General features: G+C 41.3%; 1 protein-coding gene across 7 annotated transcripts in view; it reads right to left on the bottom strand.

Annotated features, from left to right (window-relative positions):
* The window catches only part of UST (uronyl 2-sulfotransferase), a 314,823-nt gene that overhangs the window by 137,389 nt on the left and 152,962 nt on the right, over positions 1–24,472 (bottom strand). For 6 of the 7 annotated variants that reach the window (XM_058735598.1, XM_058735592.1, XM_058735593.1 and 3 more), the window contains exon 3: positions 4,008–4,163. The exons of the other annotated variant lie outside the window; for it this stretch is intronic. In XM_058735598.1, coding sequence (XP_058591581.1) covers positions 4,008–4,163 — 156 coding nt within the window. The remainder of the gene's footprint in view (positions 1–4,007; positions 4,164–24,472) is intronic. 7 annotated transcript variants of the gene reach the window in all.

The following is a 24,472-nucleotide window of genomic DNA, read 5'->3' as shown; positions in this document are numbered from 1 at the left end:
TGAGGCTGTTGGCGATCACTCTCCTGTCTTCCGCAAAATAGTTCCCTTTCAAAATCTGCGTGCTCCAAGAGTTTATCTACACCAGCCCAAGAATCCAAAATCTGGTTTCAGAGTATAAATGCAATGATGTCACCATGAGCTTGTGTCATATGCCCCGAAAAGGCCCAGCATCTGGGCAGTAGCATCTGCCTATGCTCTTCTGTTGAGGTAGTTTTAAAAATATAAACTTCAATGGTATTTCTATTTCCATAAGGGCAGATGTAATGGGCTTTTAATTGGCATTGTAACAGTTGGTGTCTTCATGCTCCCTTTCCTTTTTAATAATCCCTTCAACGTCTTATTCCATTAAATAGACTTTGTTAAACTTAGTACTACGTGTGTGTGTGTGTGTGTGTGTGTGTGTGTGTGTGTGTGTGTATAATGACAGCTATCTTCTGGGGAGAAACGTATACATAGATTTGACTCTGGCCCAGACAAGTGCCTTTGTGTATGAATGGACTGGTATAGATAATTCCAGTCTTATAGTGGACACGATTCCAAAGTTCATTTGTAAGTCAGTAGTTGGGAACTTGGAACACATTTTCTCATAAAAGAACTGTTCTACATGGTGGAGAGAGGCCTGGCCAGCCCACAAGACTCTGTTTAACTCCTACCGCACCTGAAGTGGAATTGTTATGAACTATGGAGAACAATGTTTCCATGGGAACACATTTTCGGAGCTCGCCTGCTGAAGGTTGGGAACCACTGACTGTAAAGTTTTCACTCACCTACTAAATCACTTCTTCCTTTTTCCTTTAATAAATTACCAAGCAGAGGAGCTATTCTGACCACAAATCGTTGCTTCAATATATTAGGTTAAAATAATGTTTCTTTTCCTCCTCTTGTTTTGTGCACTTTGCAACTTTAGCCAAAGGGGTGCATATAACGAGGAAAACAGTTCCTTTAAACACTCTTGGACTTCCTCACACCGGGTTCTTGTCACTTCTCGGTTCCCTCTGCATGTCACAGCCAGTCAGCTAGTGGCAGAGAGACAGCTGTCACTCTTACATTTGCTTTCACATCGAAATCGTTTGTTTTTTTTTCAACCTTATCAGTCCCTTAAGTTTTTAGGACGTGCCTTATAACTTAATAGGAATCTGGAATAACTAAGTAATGAAATATATTCTAGGTCACACTGACCACAGGAATCAGAAATGTTTCAACTACACCATACACAGATTCTGCTAGAAGTTGTATAAATATATCACAGAATCACAGGGCTGGAAAGAACCTTAAAAGATTGTCTAGTCTGTTCCCTGGCTTCCAGACAAGCCAATCATTCCAAACAGATGAGAGCTAACCTCTCTTTTAGAAGAAGAGGATGACTTTGTCTTTAACCCTTTCTAGATGTAACAATGTACATAGCATTAGTAAATTACTGTTGTCTTTATGTCTAAAATGCTTCCCATGACAGTTACAACTGTATTTCACTTTCTCATGTTTGCTTCTCGTAGGAAACAAAGTAGGTTTATCTGTGCAAAGCCCCAGTATATTTATATCTATTGTCCTTTCTCTTCTAGGGCCTTCCTGAACATCCCAGTGTCTAATACTTCTGTTCCCTTTGTCCTGTTCTTTCTGGGTTATTTGTACCCTTTGGGCAGTGGGAACTAAAGTTAAGCTACAGAGTTTGATGAGGCATCTGAGAACTGAGCGGTTTCCCCTTTCCATGCATAGGAATATTTTAAAGTAATCCATACGCAGACCCAAAGACCTAGGGCTCCAAGGAAAGACAAATTTAATAATTGTAATAAAACTGCAATAACATAGGCTATTTATTTATAGTCACTCTCTTTCAGGCAGTGAAAAGGGCATAACTAGCCTGATAATAACAGTTTTTTGATCAGGCAAGGAAATTAAAGAGAACCTACCCCTACTAAGGTTATTCATAAAATGTGATATCCTTAAATGTCACCAAGTGTAATTTTTCTATTGCAAGCCTACCGCACAACCTATAAGGGCCGATCTCAAAATATTTTTTGCTAATTGGGAATGACTATTCAAACTCGATACTCAGAGAGCCTTTCATGGAAGTTTTCAAAGGCATGGGCTTTTTGATCTCTACACTGGAAGACACTGAACATACTAGCTTTACAGCAAGGACTACTGGCTATGTTGCTGTCTTAAAAGAGTCGTACTAGCCCCCAAGATAAAAAAGAATGACAGGCTATCATAAATGAATAATGAGATCCCTTCTGTTTGTGAGGCTTTGAATGCCTCAAAGGTGAGGATTATGCCAGAAAAAAAGTAGCCATGGGTAAAAATGTTCATAATTATGGTTTCAATCTGATAGTAAACCATGTGCCATGTTTATTCCCCAAATATTTCCATACTCACTGGGTGGCGTGATGGGTAATATCGTGCGTCCGCTTGAGGGGTACCCATATGGCAAGGGGTACCCATATTAAATAATATTTCTAGGTGTGTCTGCGAGGCCGTTTCCGGATGAGATTAGCATCTGAATCCGTGGACTCAGTAAAATAGATCGCCAAGCGATACAGTAGATCACCCTCCCCAGCGTGGGTGAGCACCATCCGATCCCTTGAAGTCCTGAACAGCAAAATATGTAGAGGAAGGAGTTCTCCCTGTTTTTCCTGCCTCACTGATTAACCTTGGATATCACGTCTTATCTTCTCCTGCCCTTGTACTGGGAGTACATCATTGACTCCCCTGGTTCTCAAGCCTTCACATTTGGAGTAAGACTGAATTAGACCAATGGCTTCCCTGGGTTTCCAGCTTGCCGATGGCAGATTGTGGGACTTCTTGGGCTCTGTTATTGGATTAGCCAATTCCATATAATAAACTATCTATCTATCTATCTATCTATCTATCTATCTATCTATCTATCAGTATAGATATCTCCATCCTTTTGGTTCTGTTGTCTGAGGAAGCCTGACCTATGCTGGTGGCTACTCATACATCCTAAGTATCTAAGGGGACAGAAGCAACTTCGTGAGACTAGGCAAACACATCTGACCCTGTAAAATGATTGTGCCAGCACTGCGCCTAACTTCTGTACGTGAGCAAAGCACCTCAGTGGAGACTGTGGACCCTGCTTTTCTATAAACTTACGGAGTAAAATCTGTCTTCATAGCTTCCTGGCAGACTACAGCACCCCTGATTTACTGCCAGCATGTCCACTCACATCATTGGGCTACGTTATGACAGAATTCTCGGGGCGCCTGGGCGGCTCAGTCAGTTAAGCATCTGACTTTGGCTCAGGTCATGATCTCAAGGTTCGTGAGTTGGAGCCCCACATCAGATGAGTTGGAGCCCCACTTCGGGTGAACACAAACCCTGCTTCGGGTGAATCCCGCTTCCTTCTCTCCCTCTTTCTTCCTCTCTGCCACCTGTGGGATTCTCTCTCCCCGCCCCTAGCTCATGCCCTCTCTCTCTCAACAAACAAATAAACAAAGAAACCAGACAGAACTCTTCCTGGGAAATGGGGTAATTCTTTGGCTTCCACTGAATATGCCAAATGCTGCTTTGGAAACTCAAGACTCCCTGAGCTCACCCATAGCAAGAAGTTCCTGCCCCCATCAATCAATCAGATTCCTGGCCCAAAGAGAGCTTTCTCTGTAGTATAACCCTAAGTGTGAAAAAATGGAAAAGAAGAAATAATGAAAATAGTTTTCCTACTTTTGTTGTCAGGATGTCGGCATTATTTATAGCTCAGTGGTGTAACCATTTGAGAATTACGCATGGCTGATTTTAGCTAAATAGACAATGATGAGTGTATACTGTCCTTCACCCATCTTAATAAAAGTATCCCTTCAGGGAAACTTCCTGTCTAAAGACTGCCTTCAGACTTTAACTTACATTTCCTTCAACACTCGGCCAAAAATACAGTATGACATTGCAACTCTGTTATTCATTTGTTAGGTGTTTGAAGGATGTCTTGTAAGGCACCCACTCATTACACAAACGAATTGACACAAAGCACAGTTTAACCACGGGCAGCGACAACTTACTTGTTCATTTTTAGTAAGCCTGGTTTTGTTGTGAATGTCTGACGTGACCAAATTGAATCCGTGCTTCTCTGACAAGATTCTCAGAAGCAAGACCACAGTACGACTCCCACACTTGCCTACCCTGTTGTACACGACCTGGCTCGGGAAAGGTAGCACCTGGGAAAGAACGAGAGAGCAAATATGAGACCTCGGGTGAAAATATTTGGGATTCTTCCCTCAGTTTCAGGACAACAAATGTCTGATCAATCTAAGTGAGAAGGGTCCATGTCAAGTCAAAGAGAGAACAGGAGCACTGGACTTATGGTTGTCTTCATAGTACGACTTGGGACAAATGGTGGACTCATTACCTTTCTGCACCGACACTTACAACTGGTAAGCTTTTACGCCAATCCTAAGCCTAATTATGAAGCTTCTTTTGTTTCTTCTTAGGAACAAAATATATAAATACGTGCTGTGATGACAGTATGCTTTTGCAAGTTATATTATGCTTTATTAGAACTTCGTTTGTAGAGTGCTCAAGGAAAAATATTGAGATAGCAATAAAAAAGTCAAGATATCAATAAAAACTCACCCTTCCACAGTGGACCATTTAGTGGTTTTAATGTACTCACACAGTTGAGCAACCATCACCACTACCTAATTCCAGAACATTTTCATCATCCCTGAAAGAAACTCCCTACCCATTAACAGTCACTTTTCATTTCCCTCACTACCTTGGTCCCATGAAACCATTTATCTACTTTCTGACTCCATGGTTTTGCCTATAGTATTCTGGACATCTCTTATAAATAGAATCATAAAATATGTGACCTTTTGTGTCTGGCTTAAGTTAGCATAATGTGCTCAAGATTCATCTATACTGTAGCATGAATCTGTACTTTATATGGCTGAATAATATTACATTGTATGGATATACCATATCAGGTTTATACATTCATCAATTGATGGACATTTGGATTGTTTCCACCTTTTGGTTACCATGAATAATGCTGCAATGAACATGTGTGTATAAGTTTTTGTGTCAACATATGTTTTCGATTCACCTTGAGTATATCCTAGGAGTGGAATTGCTGGATCATATGGCAATTCTATTTAATGTTTTGAAGAACTTCCAAACTGTTTTCAATACAGCTGCACCATTTTATATTTCCACCAGCAATGCACGAGAGTTCCAATTTCTCCACATCCTTGCCAACACTTGTTTTTACCTGTTTTTTTTATAGCCATCCTAATGGATGTGAAGTAGTATCTCATTGTTTTGATTTGCATTTCCCCGATGACTAATGATGTTGACCATATTTCACGTGCTTATTGGAAATTTGTATATTTTTTTTTGGAGAAATATCTGTTTAAATCATTTGCCCATTTTAAAACTGGGCTATTTGTCTTTTTATTATTGAGTTTCAAAAGTTCTATGTTTATTCTGGATTTGCAAATATATGATCTGCAAATATTTTCTCCCATTCTATGGGTTTCCTTTTCATTTTCTTGACCGTGTCCTTTGAAGTACAAAAGTTTTTAATTTTGATGAAGTTCAATGTATCTAATTTTTCTTTAGTGACTTGTGCTTTGGGTATCATATCTAAGAAATCATTGCCTAACCCAAGAATGATTTCTCCTAAGAATTTTATATTTTTAGTGGCCTAAAACATTTAGGTCTTTAATTCATGTTGAGTTTATTTTGTGTGTGATGTGAGCTAGTGATCTAACTTCATTCTTTTGCATGTGAATATCCGTTTGTCCCAGCACCATTTATTGAAGACGCTTCTTTCTCCATTTAATTGTTTGGCACCCTGTTGAAAATCCACTAACCATAAATGTATGAGTTTATTTCTGAGCTCTCAATTCTACCCCATTGATCTATGTGTTTATTCTTATGCCAATACTGCAGAGTCTCGATTACTATTGCTTTGTTGTAAGGTTTGAAACTGAAAAGGGGGAGTTCCTCTAACTTTGTTTTTTTTTCAACATAGTTTTGGCTATTCTGGGTCCCTTGCATCTCATATGAATTTTAGGACCAGTTTGTCAATTTCTGCAAAAAAAGGCAGTTGAGATTTTTATAGGGATTGTGTTGAAACTGTAGATCATTCTGGGGACTACTACCACCTTAATAATAGTTTTCCAGTCCATGAACATGGGATATCTTTCCACTTATTTAGTTTTGTAGCTTCCAATGTACAAGCCTAATACTCCTTTTATTCTTTTTGATGCTATTATGAATGGAATTATTCTCTTAATTTCATTTTTGGATTGACTGTTCACTGATAGAAACAGTTTATTTTTGTACATCAATCTTGTGTTATGCAATCTTGTTGCATGCATTTATTAGCTCTAATAGCTTTTATGGGTGGATTCTTTAGGAATTTCTATATACAAGATCATGTCATCTGCAAACAGAGATAGTTTCCCAATATAGATGCCTTTTCTTTCTTTTTCTTTTTTTTTAAGTTTATTTATTTTGAGAGAGAGAGAGCATGTGCACAAGCAGGGGAGGGGCAGTGAGAAGGAGGGAGAGAGAGGGAACCCCAAGCAGGCTCTGCACTGTCAGTGCAGAGGCCACCATGGGGCTTGATCTCATGAACCATGAGGTCAGGACCTGAGCCGAAATCAAGAGTTGGATGCTTAACTGACTGAGTCACCTAGGTGCCCCTCTTTTGTTTTTCTAATTGCCCAGTTTAAATGATTCTCAGAGACTAAGAAGCCATTATGAAAAGCATCTGATTAAATACTTATATCCCCAATAAAAATATTTCCATTTTGAATGCTCAGCATTGAGTAACAACTGACAAATGTTAACCAAGAGTCCTTCATTCAGCACGTACCCATAACAGAAGGCCACAAGCTAAAGAATATAGTATAATATAAATATACATATACCCCAAACGTGCCTACTGTATGTAATATGAATTTTGCCTCTGTAATTACAGGCTTACTTATCTTTATGAAATATTTTATATTTATATTTACATTTATATAGAGGAGCATTTCATAAATTTGGAGCTTAAAGGCTAATTGTCATTGGAGTAAAACATTATATCTATCACTCACTTAGCAACCCATCATGTACCATTTTGATATAATTCTTCCAGAATTTTTTTTTTAATGAGCAACACCTTGTTTCTTTAGAACCAGTCAGTATCTTCTGTTGTGTGTCCTCATATTGCCTAGAACATGCCATGTATATAAATATAGGGCTTCAACAAACATTGATTGATTAGATCCTCTGAGGGCTTAATATGCTATTTAACAACGATTAACACAATGATTCTGCTAAAATGTGAGACCAGGAGAATCTTCAAACACAGCTGATCTTTCTACCCAAGTGCTAATATAAAAGGCATCAGGGTAAAAGGATAATCATTCTAATAGGTCATTGTACTTATGGTTTTATCAGTGAGTACCCCAAAATTAGCTCTCTCTGACAACAACTGCGGAAGCTCAGATACTCAGATAAATCAGATATGTTCTTCCTCATGAGGTTATGATCCAGGGAGGCTGAAATATAACAGGATGTCAATAGCGTTTGCAAGCTGGACTTTCCATAATCACCAGGCTGGGGTTTAGACTGCAGTTGTGACAGAGCTGCTGATATAAAGACAAGTTTTAATTTCTTTGAAAAAATAAACGGCTTAAGAATTGCGATCAATGTGTCTTTCCTTGTCCTCTAGCACAGTATAGAACAGCAACGGAGAGCGCTTGTTCCGTCTGAATTGCTGACCAAGATGAGTTACCGCATACCCAAGCACTTTATTCCAAGAGTACAGGTGTATCTCAGAAGATTTAAATGAAGAACCGAGAGGCACAAACCTTTGGCGAAAACACTTAATTTCTCCTGAATTTTGTGGGTAATTACACCGTGGCAGGCTTCCCATCTATTTCCTTTTGCTAATAACTAACGATATTATTATAAACCTTCTAGTTGTTTGTTGACTTTTGAAAAACTTTTCATTCCAATTCCTTCATTAGTCTTGTGGGAGGCTCTCACATAACAGTTATAAATATTTGTTATTTAAGAACACTTTTGTCCTGACAAGAAAAAAATTCTTTATGTATGGTGACAGATTTAACTACACTTATTGTGGTGATCATTTTGCAATGTATACAAATATCCAATCATCATGTCATACATCTGAAACTAACATAATGTTACATGTCAATCAGAACTTGGTTAAAAAAAAAAAAGAACACTTCCATAAAAACAAAAATTCCCTACATTGTTCCTGCAGCTGTATCTACAATAATATTTGAAAATAAAAGAAGGCTGAACATCCCCACTGTGACTCTATTATACCATTTCTGTAAACACCAATATACAGCTACAGGGTATAAAAACTGAGCTAGAAAATGTGTTTTTAGATGAAGCTTCTGGAATCAGTCTGGTGATTGTTAAAGACACAACATACATCATCACAAACATAAACCTTTCTCAAAGTTAGGATGGGGCTTTTAAATCCTTTTCTAAAAGAACCTATGTAATGCTCTGGAAATTGGCAAGTTTAGCAGGCTAAATCAATGTGCTGATGTTGGATAAGGAGTTAAAATTCGGAACGGCAACAAGTAGATTCATCCCCGCTCGGGTAGAGCTATAGATCCGCTCCTGAAGGTCTGTTTTAAAAATCATTGTCATTTTTTATTTTATTTGAAGCCTTCATTCCGGAAAAGTAGGGGGGAAGGAACTGATTTTTATGAAAGGCTGACCCTGACCCTGTGCTAGGCTTTGTGCCAGGTAAAGGCTTTTAATCCTTGTTAACAATACTGAGTCAGAGAGTGTAATTGTCTTTACTCTAGTTGCACATCTCTCTAGAAGGTTAAATTATCAAATAATTTAAGCATCATTAATTGCCCCTAAGGGACTCCCAGTGTGCCCCTCTCTTCTCTATAGATCACGGATTCACAGGGGAACAGAGTTTGAGGTCTAGAGCAATTGAGAATAACCCACCCGCTCCAATCCCCTCCCCACCCCAGCACTCCTACTCTTTGTCATTGTCACACTCAGCCCAATGTGTTTGGCTTGGCGAGGGCTTTCTTTTATGTCGTCTTTTCATCCTCTCGAGTACCCTGTGAGGGAGATACCGTGACTATTTTTAGATGAACAAACCGAGGCTCAGAGAGATCGTGTGGCATTTTCAAGGTCAAAGAGTGGCACATAACAACTAAAGCCCAGCTCACAGCTCTCTGGACCCCAAGACGACACTCTAATATGTAACATCAAATGGTGAAATAATTTTTAGTGTGACTCCTGTGAGACTCACCATCTCCTCTTTTATATCTTGAATGCGTCCAACTCCATTCAATGCTATTTTTCAACAGTCTACCACGTCATCCAGTGTCATCGGCCATTACGCATCCATTACCCAAGTCACTGGAATGCACAGGTGGAACTGACAGGAGTCACACAGCTTCTCCTTTTGCTTCCAGAGGACATGTTTTAGACGTGAACGTAATCCCAGAATGTCAAAGCGGCTAATGGGTGAAGGAGAGTAGAAGAATGTGGTGTTCCCTTCACTCCTCCCCTTAGTCTACTGTAGGCAATCACAGAGCCTTGCATATTGTGGAGCACTTCCACCAGGAAAGGGAAAAACAGGAAGCAGTAAGTCATAGTAAAACACACGTGAAATCCTAAATATACCTGAAATGCCTATCAAGACAAGCAGATGCCCCTCAAAGACAAGCTGAATGATTTTTAAAGCCCTTTTAAGGTCAACTCCAACATCCCCATTTTTTTTCAACAGATACTTGCCAAGGATCAGGCAGAAAACTATATTCCAACTGTAATATTACCATTATCTTTCACAAACAAATTTCTAACACTTACTCTTTCTTTGGATGCCCTATAAAGAAGTACACACTAAAAGTCCTCATCCTCCCCCACTCCCCAAACGATTCTTCATTCTTGGCAACTATGGTTATACGAATGTTATGTCTGTGGTTTCTATTTTATGGCCAATTTGTAAAAGTGAAGGGAGCTCCAAAATAGTTCACTCTATGAATTATATATTTTTATGCTGCCTGCTTGTAAGTTCTGCAAATGCCACAAATCCCCAGGGGCTGACAGGCTTGTGTGGAACATGCCAAATAAACAGAAGTCTTTCCAAAATCCTGAGCACAACAGTAACTACCACCAGATGACGTGTACAATTTCAATCGCTTGTCCCTGGTTTGCATTGGTAAGGGGGACAAAGAAGACTTTCTAGGTGAAAAGCATGCTTGGTCTGGACCAAGACTTCCATAGTGTATGATTACAGGACTCCTTGGGGACTGGTCTCGTTAGAAGAATTAACATCAATTCTGCTTTTAAGTCTTTGCAAAATGGCATTTAATATGGTATGTTACAAGCTGTGGTTCCCAAATGGCTGTATATTTGAATTACCTGTGGAACTTTAAAACGACAGATTTCTGGGCCCCGTTCTAAGACTAGCTGAGGGGCACCTGGGTGGCTCAGTTGGTTAAGGGTCCGACTTCGGCTTAGGTCATGATCTCATGGTTCGTGGGTTTGGGCCCCGTATTGGGCTCTGTGCTGACAGCTCAGAGCCTGGATGGAGCCTGCTTTGGATTGTGTGTCTCCCTCTCTCTCTGCCCCTCTCCCACTCCTCTGTCTCTCAAAAATAAATAAATGTTAAAAAAAAAAAAAAAAAGACTAACTTAAACAGAAAGTCTAGGAGGAGGGTCAGGAATCTAGCTCTAAAATGCCCCTGGGGTGGGGGTGGGGGTGGGGGTGGGGGAGTCTCTGCCATCACTAAGGAGCTAAGGTGGGGGAGAGGGTTGTCTGTGTAAACGCTGGAGGGGACAAGGTGAGAACCCCGTTTCCTCTTCCTTGGGTCTCCCTGGAGTGCCCACGGCCTACAACCCATAGTTAAAAGTCATGATTAGCCTGGTAAACATGCTCACACTACGTTAACGCCTACTTACCCAGAATGGTTACAACTAGTGACCTGGTTAACTGAATGTGTGCATTAACTGAAATTTACACTAAACATCATCGAAGCATTAGACCCGACTCAGTACTCCTATTATGCTGAAGGTGAAATTGCTTTCTTTGAGCAAAAAACTGCCCCTTGTATTTCACATCCCCTCTGTCCCATGGTTACTCAGACCCATGTGGGGACAGTCACAGCCAGGTCTTTGTGAGACCTGAACTCAGGTACACTTCTGCTTCTCAATGTCTCTGTCCACATGACTTTGTTTTGTTTTAAGACAGACAGAGAGAGAAAGAGAGAGCATGCAAGCAGGGGGAGGGGCAGAGGGAGAGAGAGAACCACAAGCAGACACCACACTCAGCACAGAGTCCAATGCCGGGCTCGACCTCATGACCATGAGATCATGACCTCAGCCGAAATCAAGAGTCAGACGCTTCACCGACTGCACCACCCAGGTGCCCCAAGACATTGAGCAGCAGTTCACATCCATTCGGCAAGTCCTCATTTTAAAGTTTCCTAGGACACGGTGGTGCTAGGAGCCACCCTTATCACACCTTCCTCATCCATAAAAGTGGAAAACTGGGTGGAAAGCCAATAATCCTCTCTTCTTAAACTATGAAATTCTTCCCTTTAATCTATATTGCTATTAAGACAGGACCTGGAAAACCTTAAAAATTAACACTGGATTTTAATATGTTTCCTTGTTAAATATATTCATAAAAGAAACATACAAAAAACCCGTTCCAATATTTTGTGCTGATAACATGGATTCCACCTCCAGGGTGTGCAGAAGTCTCTCCTGGAACCTTTGTCATTTCTGTCCCTGTCCCACTCTTGTTTGGGCTGCTCACGTAATAAATCTTCTCTTATGTTCTTCTTATGTTTCTCTTCCTTTCCACAGTTTTAATCACTTCCAGCTCTCTGCTTATTTTAAGACGATCACCAACACCACAGCCTGCACAACACAGGGCTTCAGGCTTCCTGCTGGGCTTTCCAGAACTCAGGAGGCATTGTCACCGACATCAAGCCATTGTAGGTCCTCTGACAAACGCACGTCCATTTGCTAATCACCACCAACTCCCCAGACCCTTGGGCTAATTTCCTCCACTCTAGAGAAGGAAACACATAGGACCCATTTAAGAACTCTATTTTCCCTCACTGCCAGACCTCTTGAATAGAGAGTTCTTTCTATTCACAACTCTCAAATATCATCCCTGTGTCTTCGAATTATTCATAACCTATCTTTTCCCAGAAGCCTTGCCAAATCTGAACCTTATGCTTTCTCCTTTATCCCTGTTCCTACCTGAAACAGTTTCATGTTGAATGCTATCTACAGAAAGACAAAAGCTACAAATCCATTACAAGCCCATCTGTTTTATTTGTGTAACAGATTGGGTATTTTATGTGCATAGTGGATACTTAAAAAATATCTGTCTATTAAATAGATAGACTGGTTGGATAAAAATACTATTCAATGTTGTTTTAGAACCAATGCTGTCATATTTGTCATTATTAAGGATGCTCTTCTGGTTTTCTTGTCTGCTAAAACTATAAGGTAAATCTATCAATTTTTCTTAACACTCATATTTTCCAACACTCTTGTGCTATATTACATAAGAAAAAGTTTGGTGATGTGGAGAAAGTTCCCTGTATTGAAAGTCATAAAACTTTGGCTTTCTCCTTGGCCAAACTAGTTGAAGGACCTTGAATAAGTGACTTTGAACAACTTCTCTGGGCCAAAGTTTCCACAAATATAATTGGGGATATTGAATCCAATGATTTCAAGGCTCCTCCCTATTCACATCTCATGATTGTAAGGCAGGATTGCACAACAGTTACAGATGTTCAGGGGGTCATCTGAATGGCATCTTGCACTTTTAAATATTCATTCCATTCTGGTCTATCTAATGTCCTTATCTCCATTATATACATCATTATGTTATTTCCAGGAATGTAATACCCTTTACATTATAACAGAATCCTCATACAAAGAAGCAATTTTCACAAGGAGCCAGAAGCAATTTTTGGATGTGATGATTAAGTCATCATAGTTGGAACTTTAAAGTATGCTTCAGAACAAAAATGATTTCTAGTTTGATTAAAAACTCAAATTCCAGGTGACCTTGAGTGAATGCTATCAATGCCACGGACAAGAAGATGAATACTTTCAAATTTTGAATTGACAAATGCTAAAAAAAAAAAACCACACAAACCCCACCATATTAAGGAAAGGCAGATTCACTTTTAATTCTGCAACATTCTTTATGCTTCTTTGTCTGGTCAGTATACAAATCACAGGCAAGAAGAAGCCCATAATCTGGGTATCTCGTTACTCTAGTAGGTTACAGTTTCTAAAGTTCAAACCTCAGTTTGGTCCATAGAAAATGGAGTCCATGGAATACTCAGATGTTTGACAGAGAAGAGAAATGACGTCCACATGCCATGTATATGAATTGTGAGCAGAATGGGGAGGACGTGTAAGTGTTAGAGGCTAACCCATCCTGAAGAAGTATCTCAAAGTGTTAACATGGGACTTAGTCTTGCTTCTACATATGCATAGTAGCCCTACTGAACTTGTGCTAGGAACCTCTGCCCATTCTCCTAAGAGCCCTTATTTAAACCCTCTGGATGGCTTTTATAATCAAAATCAAATGGAGAAACCCAAATGGGTTTGGCACTCCTATTTAACCCTCATCTTCCTGTGTACGTGTGTGTATGTGCCTTGTATGTTTTGTTGAGTTCAAAGACACTATAAGTAACGTGGTTGTAGTAAGTCTGAGCCAATTTCAGCCATTTCCAGAACTTTCTCATATGCCGTGTATTCTGTGATTTACAAGTTCCTTATTACACAAAACTCAGAAAGAGTCGCAGATTTATCAAAAAGAACACAGGATGATTCGGTCCTCAAATTAGTTCTAGCTCTAGAGCTGTTCCATTTTTAGTATTAACCAATTGACTTTTATATTAACTTTTGGACCAGGATATGGAATTATGTAGATGCTTTTGGGTAGATAATCTTTCCACCAGACCCACATACTTAGTTTTTAACTCTCCATTCAGATCTAGAACACGTTTTGTTTTCATCACATCCGTCTCCAAATAAAATACACATAGACATTTTAGTTTATACAGACGTTTAAGGGTTAAGAGTCTGCTTTAAAGTTAGGCCTTATTTATTTATGTGTTCTTTTTATCCTATTTTTTTTTAAGAATTTATGCTCTGAGCCCAACCTAAAAACTAATTTGTTATAATGCAATAGAGAAGAGGTGTTGGTTATTGATTGCAAGTTTCAAAATTTATAGCAAGTATTGGTGGCATGGGCCAACCATTCAATTTAGAAAGGTCTCCTCTGGATGTGGGGAGGTGGGAGGGGGAGAAGAGCCAATTATTCTTATTACGAACATCACAAGAGAAGACTGTCCTCACTGTAAATAGTACAAATGCTGGGGGAAGAGCCACACTTGGTTGTCAATCCCCCCCTCTCTCATCAAAGCACTGTGTAAAGGTTTAAGACCAAAGGCTTAGATTCACTGTCCGCTGTGAACCACAGCATTATTTTCCACTTAAAATGCCTGAAGCAAATTTCAGTTTGAGTGTGAATTTGTAGCAAGAAACTTCTTCTTGGATTCAAATAACCATTGTTTAAATTCCTTGGCTGCGTTTAAGATTTTCATACCACAACCCACAACTTAAAATAGTGTAGCAGATTGGTACAGTAATGGCCTCAAATTAATCCCCCTTTTCTATATTCATGCAAAAGTGTAACCTCTTTCCACATGGGCCTTGAGCCTGGCCACACAATCTGCTTTGATCAATGGGACAGTAGGAAGCACAACGCAAGCAGAGGCTTGAAAAGAGCCTGCACACTGAGTCCGGATCCTGCTTGCCTCTGGGAGACTTTCCCCTACAATATGAACTGAGACTAGCCTTCAGGAGCATAAGAGACCCTGTGGAATATTGAAAACTCTGTGACTAATTATTCAACTGATAATTACTGGGCTCTTACTGAGTGCCTGCCATTTGGTCAGGAGCAAGAAATGAATCAATTATTGCGATAATTAGATTGTTTGTCTCCAAGTAGACTCTAAATTCCATGACGGTAGGGGTATATCTGCTTTTCCTTATTCTACATCTTCAGTCCCCAGCTCAATGTCTGGCACGTAGTAGCTACTCAACAAATAGCTATTAAATGAATAAATACAACAAAGGCTATGACAAACACCCTGCTCCATGGGAACTCACAATCTAGCAAGGGAACCAAACACTGGCCTGCTTGTTCTGATACCCTGTGGAAGTGGCTGACTAGAGATATGAATATAGCAGTAGGAGAAGAGGAACAAGGGGTGATGAACTTGGCCTAACAGGCTCAAGGGAACTTTCACAGAGAATGTGACATTGGAGCTGGGCCTTGATACCTCTAGAAACTGTGTAGCCTCAATTTAGTCATTCTCCCTTTGCCAAAGTACAGCTACCTGATTCTTGTTGGTTTGAATTAATAAGGAACTTTCTAGCCCTCCATGCTTGACTTGGCTGTGTAGAATTGGCTTCTTGGCATTTTTCATATTCTTCTGTGTGTGTGTGTGTGTGTGTGTGTGTGTGTGTGTGTGTGTGTTTGCGTATGTTGCACATGTGATATGCAAGGAAAATACACCATGCTAAGTTCATCAACTTTCTGGGCTAGTGTTGCCTCATGCCCACCAGGTGTCGAGAGACAGGACAGGAAAACAGAGGACCTGCGCTCTAAGAACAACTGGCTTAACCATGACTACAGAATTCCCATGATTATGGGGTGCTTGGGTGGCTCAGTCAGTTAAGCGTCCAACTCTTGTTTTGGCTCAGGCCATGATCTCATGGTTTGTGAGATTGAGCCTCGTGTCGGGCTCTGAGCTGACAGCAGGAAGCCTGCTTGGGATTCTCTCTCTCCCTCTCTCTCTGTCCCTTCCCCCACTCATGCTCTGTCTCTCTCAAAATAAATAAACATTAAAAAAAAAGAATTTCCATGATCGTTTATGTAATATCTCCATACATCAGTGAAGTTGCTTTTGTTTCAGGTAACAGAAAACCCAACCTAATTCAAACAATAAGGAAAACATATTCTCCTACAAATAAATAAAGAAAATATATCCTCTTTCAAAATAGAAGTTATTAGGTATAGAGGTTTTTAGGATTCTTTCCTTATTTTTGTTCCATCCTGCTCTGCCACCATAGTAAGTCAATATTGTTCCCAGACTAGTGTTCCTCATGTTTCATGATGGCTGCTGCAATTCCAGCCATTACATGCGGAATAACAAAGTCCAGGGGAAGAAAAGACTATCTTTCCTGGATGTTTCCTTTAAGGTCTGAAAATCTTACCTAAAGGTCATGAGAAAATTTCCCTGCCCGTTTCCTTGGCGAGGTCCAAGCCAGCAGCCCGCTCTCCACTAACCATTAGCAAACAAAATGAGACAGTAATTATTGCCTAGAATTACTTAGTTACCTTTGAGCTGAGGATGGGATTACCTTTCCCATAGGGTAAAATATAAGCAAAGTCAGATTTCTGCTAAAGAGGAGGAGACGGTGGGGAAATGAATGTGGGATTTGCAAGTAACAGGCTCTGCTATAGCAAAAGGACCTATTGTTCTTGATCCTTCAAAAATCCATTCTTGTAAACCCCATTCCTCAACTACAGAAGACACAGTAAGAAAGGCAGACACAGAAAACTTGCTAAACAACAAGGTTCTACTTGCTGGCTGTGTCCCCACAGTGTCTCCATCCCCTCGGCACGGATTTGCTGATAGCTGGAGAAGGGGACAGATGACATACATTCCCCTTCTACAGAAGACAACATCACCACCACCACCACCCACCCCTGCCCCCCCCCACACTGACATGAGATGAAGAATTCGCAACAAGGTGAACTTGAGCTGTAAGATTAACTCCACAAAAGAATCTAGAATTCATAAGGTATTTTTAGCTAGAGATGATAATAAGACATTTAAATTGCTCTCAGATGAAGAAATGTCATACTGCCTACATGTTGGAGGCTTTTCACAAGTACATCTTTTTTCCTAAATGGATTAATTTTGAATAAGTGTGTCATGTAATGTAGACCCAATCCACCAGCATGGAGAGGAGTATGTAGGCTGGTTTTTATTTGTTTTCATTCGTTACTTGGTGCTGGGTAAACAGGTTTTTTCATAAATTCCCACCAAGATGAAGTATTTCCCATTTCCTATAGGGAACTATGATCACATTCAGACTATCAAACACTGCTAAATGAAAGAACCATTATTGCAAAAATACTTTTTAAAAAACTGACATGAATATTTGCCATTAGGATTTCACTATAATAAATGGAAATAGTAACAGAAAGAGGGGGAAAGGAAGACAATTTTCAGAGCAACACATGTCTTTATATAGTTAGAGAGCCCCACTGGATGTCAAACTTCTGATTTTCCCCATAGTTGTCAAGGAGTTGGACCCGAATAAGCCATAAGAAAATCCTTGTTAGCAGAGTTCATGGTAAGCTAGAAAAATGTGGTAAAATGAAGAAAGCTGAAGTCTGAAATGAGAGAAAGGACCACAGGTTTTAAGTGTTTAGTGCTGATTCTTGGACTGGAGCCATCCAAGAGCGCTGGGGTAAGATCCAGTCCTTGCCAAAAGGCGACCATTGTTCTGGCCAGAGCGTCAGTTACGCTGGATGACCAAGCTATGCCACTAAAGTGCAGGGGCTCATCATCCACCAATACTCCACTCCAGGCTCCCACCAGGGACTATCTCCTTGAACAGAGAGCCACTCAGATCTATCAAAAGGCTGGCTTTTTGGTTGATTGAAGAACAGAGAATCCATCCATTTCTCTGTAAACTCTGGATTTTGTCTTGGACCACGCTGGGCGATCACAAGGCTGTACATTAGAGCATAATTTCTTGGCCCCATCAAGAGCTGTCTTGACCGAGTGACATTTTCATGTCCTTGGTGGTCATCAAGGGACACTATAAGATAGAGCACCACACAATCCACTTCTGTGTTTGTGATAGGGAAGTAATTAACCACTCTCTCTCCTAACTTCCTATTTTTTTTTTTTCCTCATCACAGGGCTCTTATTTGTTGGTACCTTACATGTAATTATCTCAGTTTGTAAATCAACCCAACGCTGTGAATACAAGTACTCCCATATAAAAGATGAAAAGCTGAGAATTAGATGAATTAAGTAATTGGTCCAAGGTCAATTGCAGAGCTGGCATTCAAGCCCAAACTCATGCTCTTTAATCCATTACACTACCTGGAAAACTAGTATATTTCTGCTTCATGGAAAATAAGAACTGTAGCCATTTATCGCCCCATTTATTTATTTATTTATTTATTTATTTTTTTTTTTTTTTTTTTTTTGGCTACCAGGAAATTCAGAGTAAAGTCTTTTCAAGTACAGCAATTTTTTGGACTTTAGGGTCTCTGTATATTACAGTTTCAATTCCAATTTATATTTTCCATGGTTCTGATATGTTTTCATTTACATTTTATCATTTTATTTTATATTTTCTATCAATGGTCCCAAATTGTTTGAAGAATGAGCAAAGTATTAAATCTACCAACAAATAAAAGGTATTATTATTTTGTTGCCTGTTAAAATATCAGCTCAAAGTTGTTTTTTTTTTGTTTTTTGGTTTTTTTTGCCTATGGCATATGCATAATCTCATGATAGACCAGCTGCAAGCTTGACTCAGTTTAGAGCAGTTATTATAATTAACAAGACTTGTAATTTTCCCTCCTTCCTCTGGTAATAGTATCTCCATTTTCTTTTAGAGAATCACCCCCTTGCCTGCTCTGCCCATGAGATTTTGGAGGGCTGCCCTCAACCTTGCCTCATGGGAGGATGTTTGACCTGGGTATGGTCAACCAACACATTCCATCCACTGGACATGATAACTGGTTAACAGGCGGGCATCTGACCCTAGGTGTCCAATGAGACTCCATCTCAGGAATTTGTAGGCCTGCTGAAGGTCAAGTCCTTTTTTTCTACTACAATTAGTGAGTGAGATGCTTGCCTGGGTGTGCAGGTAGCCATTTAACCACCAAATGAGCCTACCTAAGAGTTAGGATGCCCAAGAACTGGGAGGTAAGAATAGACCAGAGCTGATGGTACAGATTGAGTCCCTGGATCCAGCCATACCTGATTGAGAGGCTTTAGTTATGTGGGTGAATATATGATCCCTTCCCCAAAGATAGCTCCACCTGTGTGCATGTACACACACACATACACACACACACAAAGACACACACACTTCTGTGTTTGTTTAAGCAGATAAAAGCAGTTGGGCTTTTATCACTTACAACATAAAGACCTGACGAACATCTTGAGAAACTGGTGAATGAGCCTATATTAAAGTCAACTTCTTCCACGAAGGCTTTTTCTAACTCTTCTGGGCCACAATAATGCCATTGTACCAGACCTGGACTGCTTCTTGCATGCAATAAATAAGCCTCATCACCTGTTTAGGCCACTGTTTAGTTAGGTTTTGTGTTGCCTTCCAGAGAACATATTTGCAAATGATGCAGCCGGTTCCCCTTTTCATTTTGCGATAATTATATTAATTTTTTTTAATGGCCACAGGTATTATTAGCCTCTGGGGAAACCAAGAGCGCTCATGGCTAAGAGAGCTCCAGTCTCCAATCATTCCTTTAGGTCCCACTATGCACCAACACTGCCGAAGCAGAGCCATTAGCTTAAAAATTCTGTTATCTAGGATCAAAATATGTCACCGGAAAGCTTTGCGCTTCCTTTCTTCAAGTGCTTTAAAATTCTTTCATTTGATAAGGTACTCTCTTCTCTGGGGTAGTTTATAAAACATTTATGGTTGGAAGTCAAAGGTAGCTGGGTAAGGAGGTACGTTATAAACACCATCTGCACGGGCAGCCTGTCAAATGTAGCTCACTGTAGTGGTTTTAATCTGCTCGGTGATGGCAAAGACTCCCTCCAGGAGAGGTGTCAGGTTGACTTTAAAAAACACAAAACGTTCTGATTTGCTCCGAAATATGGCTGCAGCATTCCTCAGCCCCTATGCACCCAGCCCCAGCTTCAGTGTAAAAGTGTTAAGGTCTGTATTTTGCATACTTTGCACCTGGAAGATGATGTGGTCAATAAACAACTCCTGACCTAATTCTGTGAGTCGTTCTTAAGGCCAAACTATGTTCTCTAATCCGTCACGGAGAGTGATCTCATCCAGACGGTCACTTGCATCCAAGGGTGGAAATGCAATTTTCTTTTTCAAGAATTTATAAACAATTCCTTTGAAGCTTCAGAGGAGTAATACTTGGGAAGCTTTGACATAAATTGTTTAGAATCGTGACTTGGAAATCTTTCCCTAGTCTTTCCGCTGGTCAATATGCTTGCAAACAACCTACATGTTGGAAGCCTTGGAGAAAACCTGTTATAAACTGCAATGTTCCATTCTGTTCTGTTCCCTTCCATTCCCTTCTCTTCCCTTCCCTTCCTTTTTTTTTTTTTTTTTTAGTAGAAAGTTAACAAATCACTGTGAATTGCAAATCCTTCATTTGCATTTGTCATTTTCCTTTTTAAAGATGTTTCCTTATCTGTTGAAAAAGTCTGTGCAGGTTTTTGCACAAGAGTTGGAAACTGCTCAGGTCTGATCCCGAAAGCACCTCGGGCACCTACTGGCTCAGGCAGGCGCTATCCTCCTTATTTCTTATGTCTTTTCACCTGCAGACTCACTGGCCTTCCTCAAGGGGACAAGGAGTCGAGGCACAAATCAATCTTTCCCTTTCTCTCTCATGCACACAAGTTCATTGAAATACATTTTTGTTTTAGCATGTAAGAAACCAAAAAATGAAGACATATCACGTCAACAGTGTTTGCATGGCTAATTCCACACAATTGCAGTGAAAGCTCTAGGTAAACACAGAGCATCTGTTTCTACACAAGAAATTCAACATAAGCATGAATATTAGAAAAATAAGTAGAGACCTAAGAAATTCATTTGAAGTGTCCCAGAGTAATAGACTCAAGCAGGTAGAGTCCCGCCTGCGTCTCTAAGACTCAAAACACACTCATTACACCTTCTTGCAGTCCAGCCCCCATCCACGAGGGTGTAAATCCTGAACCCAGGCAGCCCAGCTGGGAGTGGCAGGGGGCTCCCTGATGAAGCTGATATCCACAGGCCAAGCTTTCTGGAAGGGAGTTGTGAATGACTGAGAAAGGTGTATCTAGAAGTCTACCCCTGCATGATTGTCAAGGGGAAGTTCAGGATGTAGGCAAAATTGTGCCGTTGGCAAAACACTGTCCCCCTCCTCCTTTCCCTTTCCTTTCCCTAAATTAATATTAGTTTCCTACTATGTGCCAAGGGACTCGGGGATGAAGTGCTGATAGCCTTGTAGGGATTCTGTGTCAAAGGGCAGTGACAGACAGGTCCAAGGTGAAGAGCCCTGAGTGGGAGCACCTTGCCCTGGAGCAGGGCGGGCAGGGTGAGGGAGGGAGGGGCTGCCACAGAAGGGTTCGACAGCAGGGGCGGTAAAGTTTTACTGTCAAGTGCCAGATAGGAAATATTCTAGGCCACAGAGGGCATATTTTCTATGTCATATATTTGTTGCTTCACAGACTTTAAAAAACATAAAAACTATTCTCGGCTTGTGGGAGATGTAACATGAAGCAAACAGGCCAAGAGTGTTGACCGGTCTTCTAGAGGAAATAACATCTGTGCTGAGTTCTTCAGGACAAGACATAAAATTAACTACTGTTTAATAAATGCTTTGATCTGTCAGGCCCTGGACCAATTGCTTTATCAAGTTCATTTTCATCATCATGATACCATCAGAAGGTTCTGTTTTTATTACTCTTGTCTACCAACAAGGAAACTGAGGACCAGGGACATTAATTTACTTGTCCAAAGTCACAGCCCTAAAGCCCAGCTGAGGCTAGAAGCCAGGTCTCTTGGCTTTAAAGGAGCCAACAGCAGACCACATGTTGTGTAGATTGTGCCCTGGACAAAGATGCCCACAAAATAGGTATGAATGGCTGAAATCTAGCCCACACCCTACTGGCTAAGCCAGGAGTCTGGGTGAGAGGCGGTGTCCAGCCCACAGAAGTGGAAAGAGTGCCCAGTTCTTTGCACAGAGGTACCACCTTCTCACCAAGCCGTGTCCTTATGAGGCTGTGTTCGTGGGGGGTTTGGGAGGAGACCTATTTCTAACTGGCCCAAAGACCATCATTTTTAGGAGTGTAATTAGCAATAGTTAGGAATGGACACTAGGGTTTTGCCTAGATCCCTGAAATATAGAACCTACCAACGCTTTCAAATACTGGTTTAGAAAATGTTGTATAACCACAATGAGATAGCACTTCACACACACTAGGGTGGCTATAATTCATAAGACGGACAGTCACAAGTGTTGGCAAGGATGTGAGGAAACTGGAACCTTCATGTGTTGTTGGTTTCATATAAAATGGTGCAGCCACTTTGGAAAATAGTTTGGCAGTTCCTCAAAACAAGTTAAACATAGTTACTATACGGCCCTGAAAGTTGACTCCTAGGTATACATACCCAAGACATGGTCCAAAAAATCTTATACGTGAATTATTCATTATTCATGTAGAGCAGCAATATTTGTGATAGCCAACAATGGAGAACAACCCAAATGTCCATTAAATGATGATGGAATATATAAACTGTGGCATATCCGTACACAGTCAAATAGTACTCTGCTATATAAGCGAGTGAAGTATTGACATATGCCACAACATGAACGAACCTCAAAAACACACGCTAAGTAAAAGAAGACCAATACAAAGGGCGACACACTGTATGATTCCAACAACGTGAAATGTCCAGAACGGGCAAAACTATAGAGCAGATTAGCAGCTGCCTGAGGCAGGGGGACAGGAAGGAGGTGGGGAGTGACTGTCAACGGGTGCAGAGCTGAGAAACAGAAGAAACATAACTAACCCCGAGTGGCCGGGGCCCCGAGCAGAAGAGTGGGGCTTGGGTGGGGGTGGGGACATAGAGGGAGATAGGGCTCCAGAGAGACAGGCTCCAGACCAGGGGGTGGCACTCCACGACTGGGCTGCTTGCCCAAGGTCCTCTGTCCCCTTCTGTGCTTGCACCACCCACACAGATGCTCTAGGTCCCTCCTGGTCTGGAAGCTTCTGATCCAGCAGGCCACCCCGGGATGCCAAAGGCTCAGCGGGGTCCTTCCTCCCAGGGATGTGTGTGCTCCAAAGGAGGACTCAGGAGAGAACAATGCTTCCCTCTAACACAGCACCTTGCTCGTGGCAGAATGCCAGGCACCGAGGGCCCCTGGAGAGGGAGAAATTTTATGGGTGAGGTCCCAGCCTGGACGCACTGTAGAGGTTGAATACTTTTTCACTATAGTCCTACAAAACACTGCCTGTCCTACTATACAGCTATCACGTTGCAAGGAAAAGCCAGCTGTGATCTGTGCTGAACCCAAACACTTCCATCTTTTCCAGCTCTGGGGGATTTTCCTGTCCACCCGTTGGACTGACAATCACTAGGATGGAGCTGGGCACTAAGTTATTTTCCACTCCTTAATCTGATTGTATTTTATCTTCCCCAGGAGACCGCAGGCTCCCAGAGGCATGAGCTCTGTCTCTGGAGATCTTTTTCCTCTCAGGGTAGCGGAAGATGCTCAGCCTGGGGCCGCTCATTCTGCCTGGCTGCCACCAGCAACTGGCCATTAACGGATGTTATGTAAACCTTCGTTGTTAGAAATAATTAATGGACTCGTCTTGTGTACGACCAAGAAAATGCCTCTGAGCCTTTTGCAAGTAACTGCATCTAATTAACTCTCAAGGCATCTATTTCAGGTGCCAGCAATGCCTAATGAGGAAAGCTTCCAAAGTGGCCTGTAACACCCGCCTGGCGTGGGAACACGCGGCTGCTGTCTGTCCATCTGATATACCCGATAGGAATACAGCCGAGGTACAAAGGGAGACGTGATAAAAATACCCCGGACAAGTCTCCAATCGCCACCTCTTACAGATTCTTAGTTTTGCTTTTAAGAGAGCAAGCAAGAAATCATGGTAAGCAAACAGACAGCAAAACCTCCCCGGGGTGGGGAGAGGGGGGGCTGGGGCAGGGAAGACACCCGGGTCCTTCATCCTGGGTCTTCATCCTGAGGGATGTCAGGAGAGTTTGAAGCGGGGGATGCTGGGAGCACACCTGGGCCTCGAGAGACCACATTCGAGAGTGTGGAGGACAGACTGGAGGGGAGAAAGCCGGAGCTAAGGGCTGAAAAACCTAACACAGTGGCAGTTAGGAATCAGAGGCTCACACGCAGTGCCAGTGCTTCCTCTAAAGATCGATTCATAGCATAAAATCCCTAAAAATAAACAAAGTCTACCACATATTCCAGTACTGATGGTCTTCTCTCTTAAATGTGGGAGACAAAACTTTCTGAGGAGACTCCAAGATGATGTGTTGGGAGGCTGGGAGTGTGTAAGGAAGCCTCCATGGATGTTCTCAGGGTGGGCACGTGGGTCTGACCTCACTCACTCCTCACACCAGCCCTCTGGGCGGGGGGCTATTGTGGGTGA

The sequence above is a fragment of the Neofelis nebulosa genome, chromosome 6, assembly GCF_028018385.1.
Source record: "Neofelis nebulosa isolate mNeoNeb1 chromosome 6, mNeoNeb1.pri, whole genome shotgun sequence".
Classification (NCBI taxonomy): Eukaryota; Metazoa; Chordata; class Mammalia; order Carnivora; family Felidae; genus Neofelis; species Neofelis nebulosa.
The sequence above is the reverse complement of the archived record's forward strand: the minus strand, read 5'-3'. Positions and strand labels throughout refer to the sequence as shown.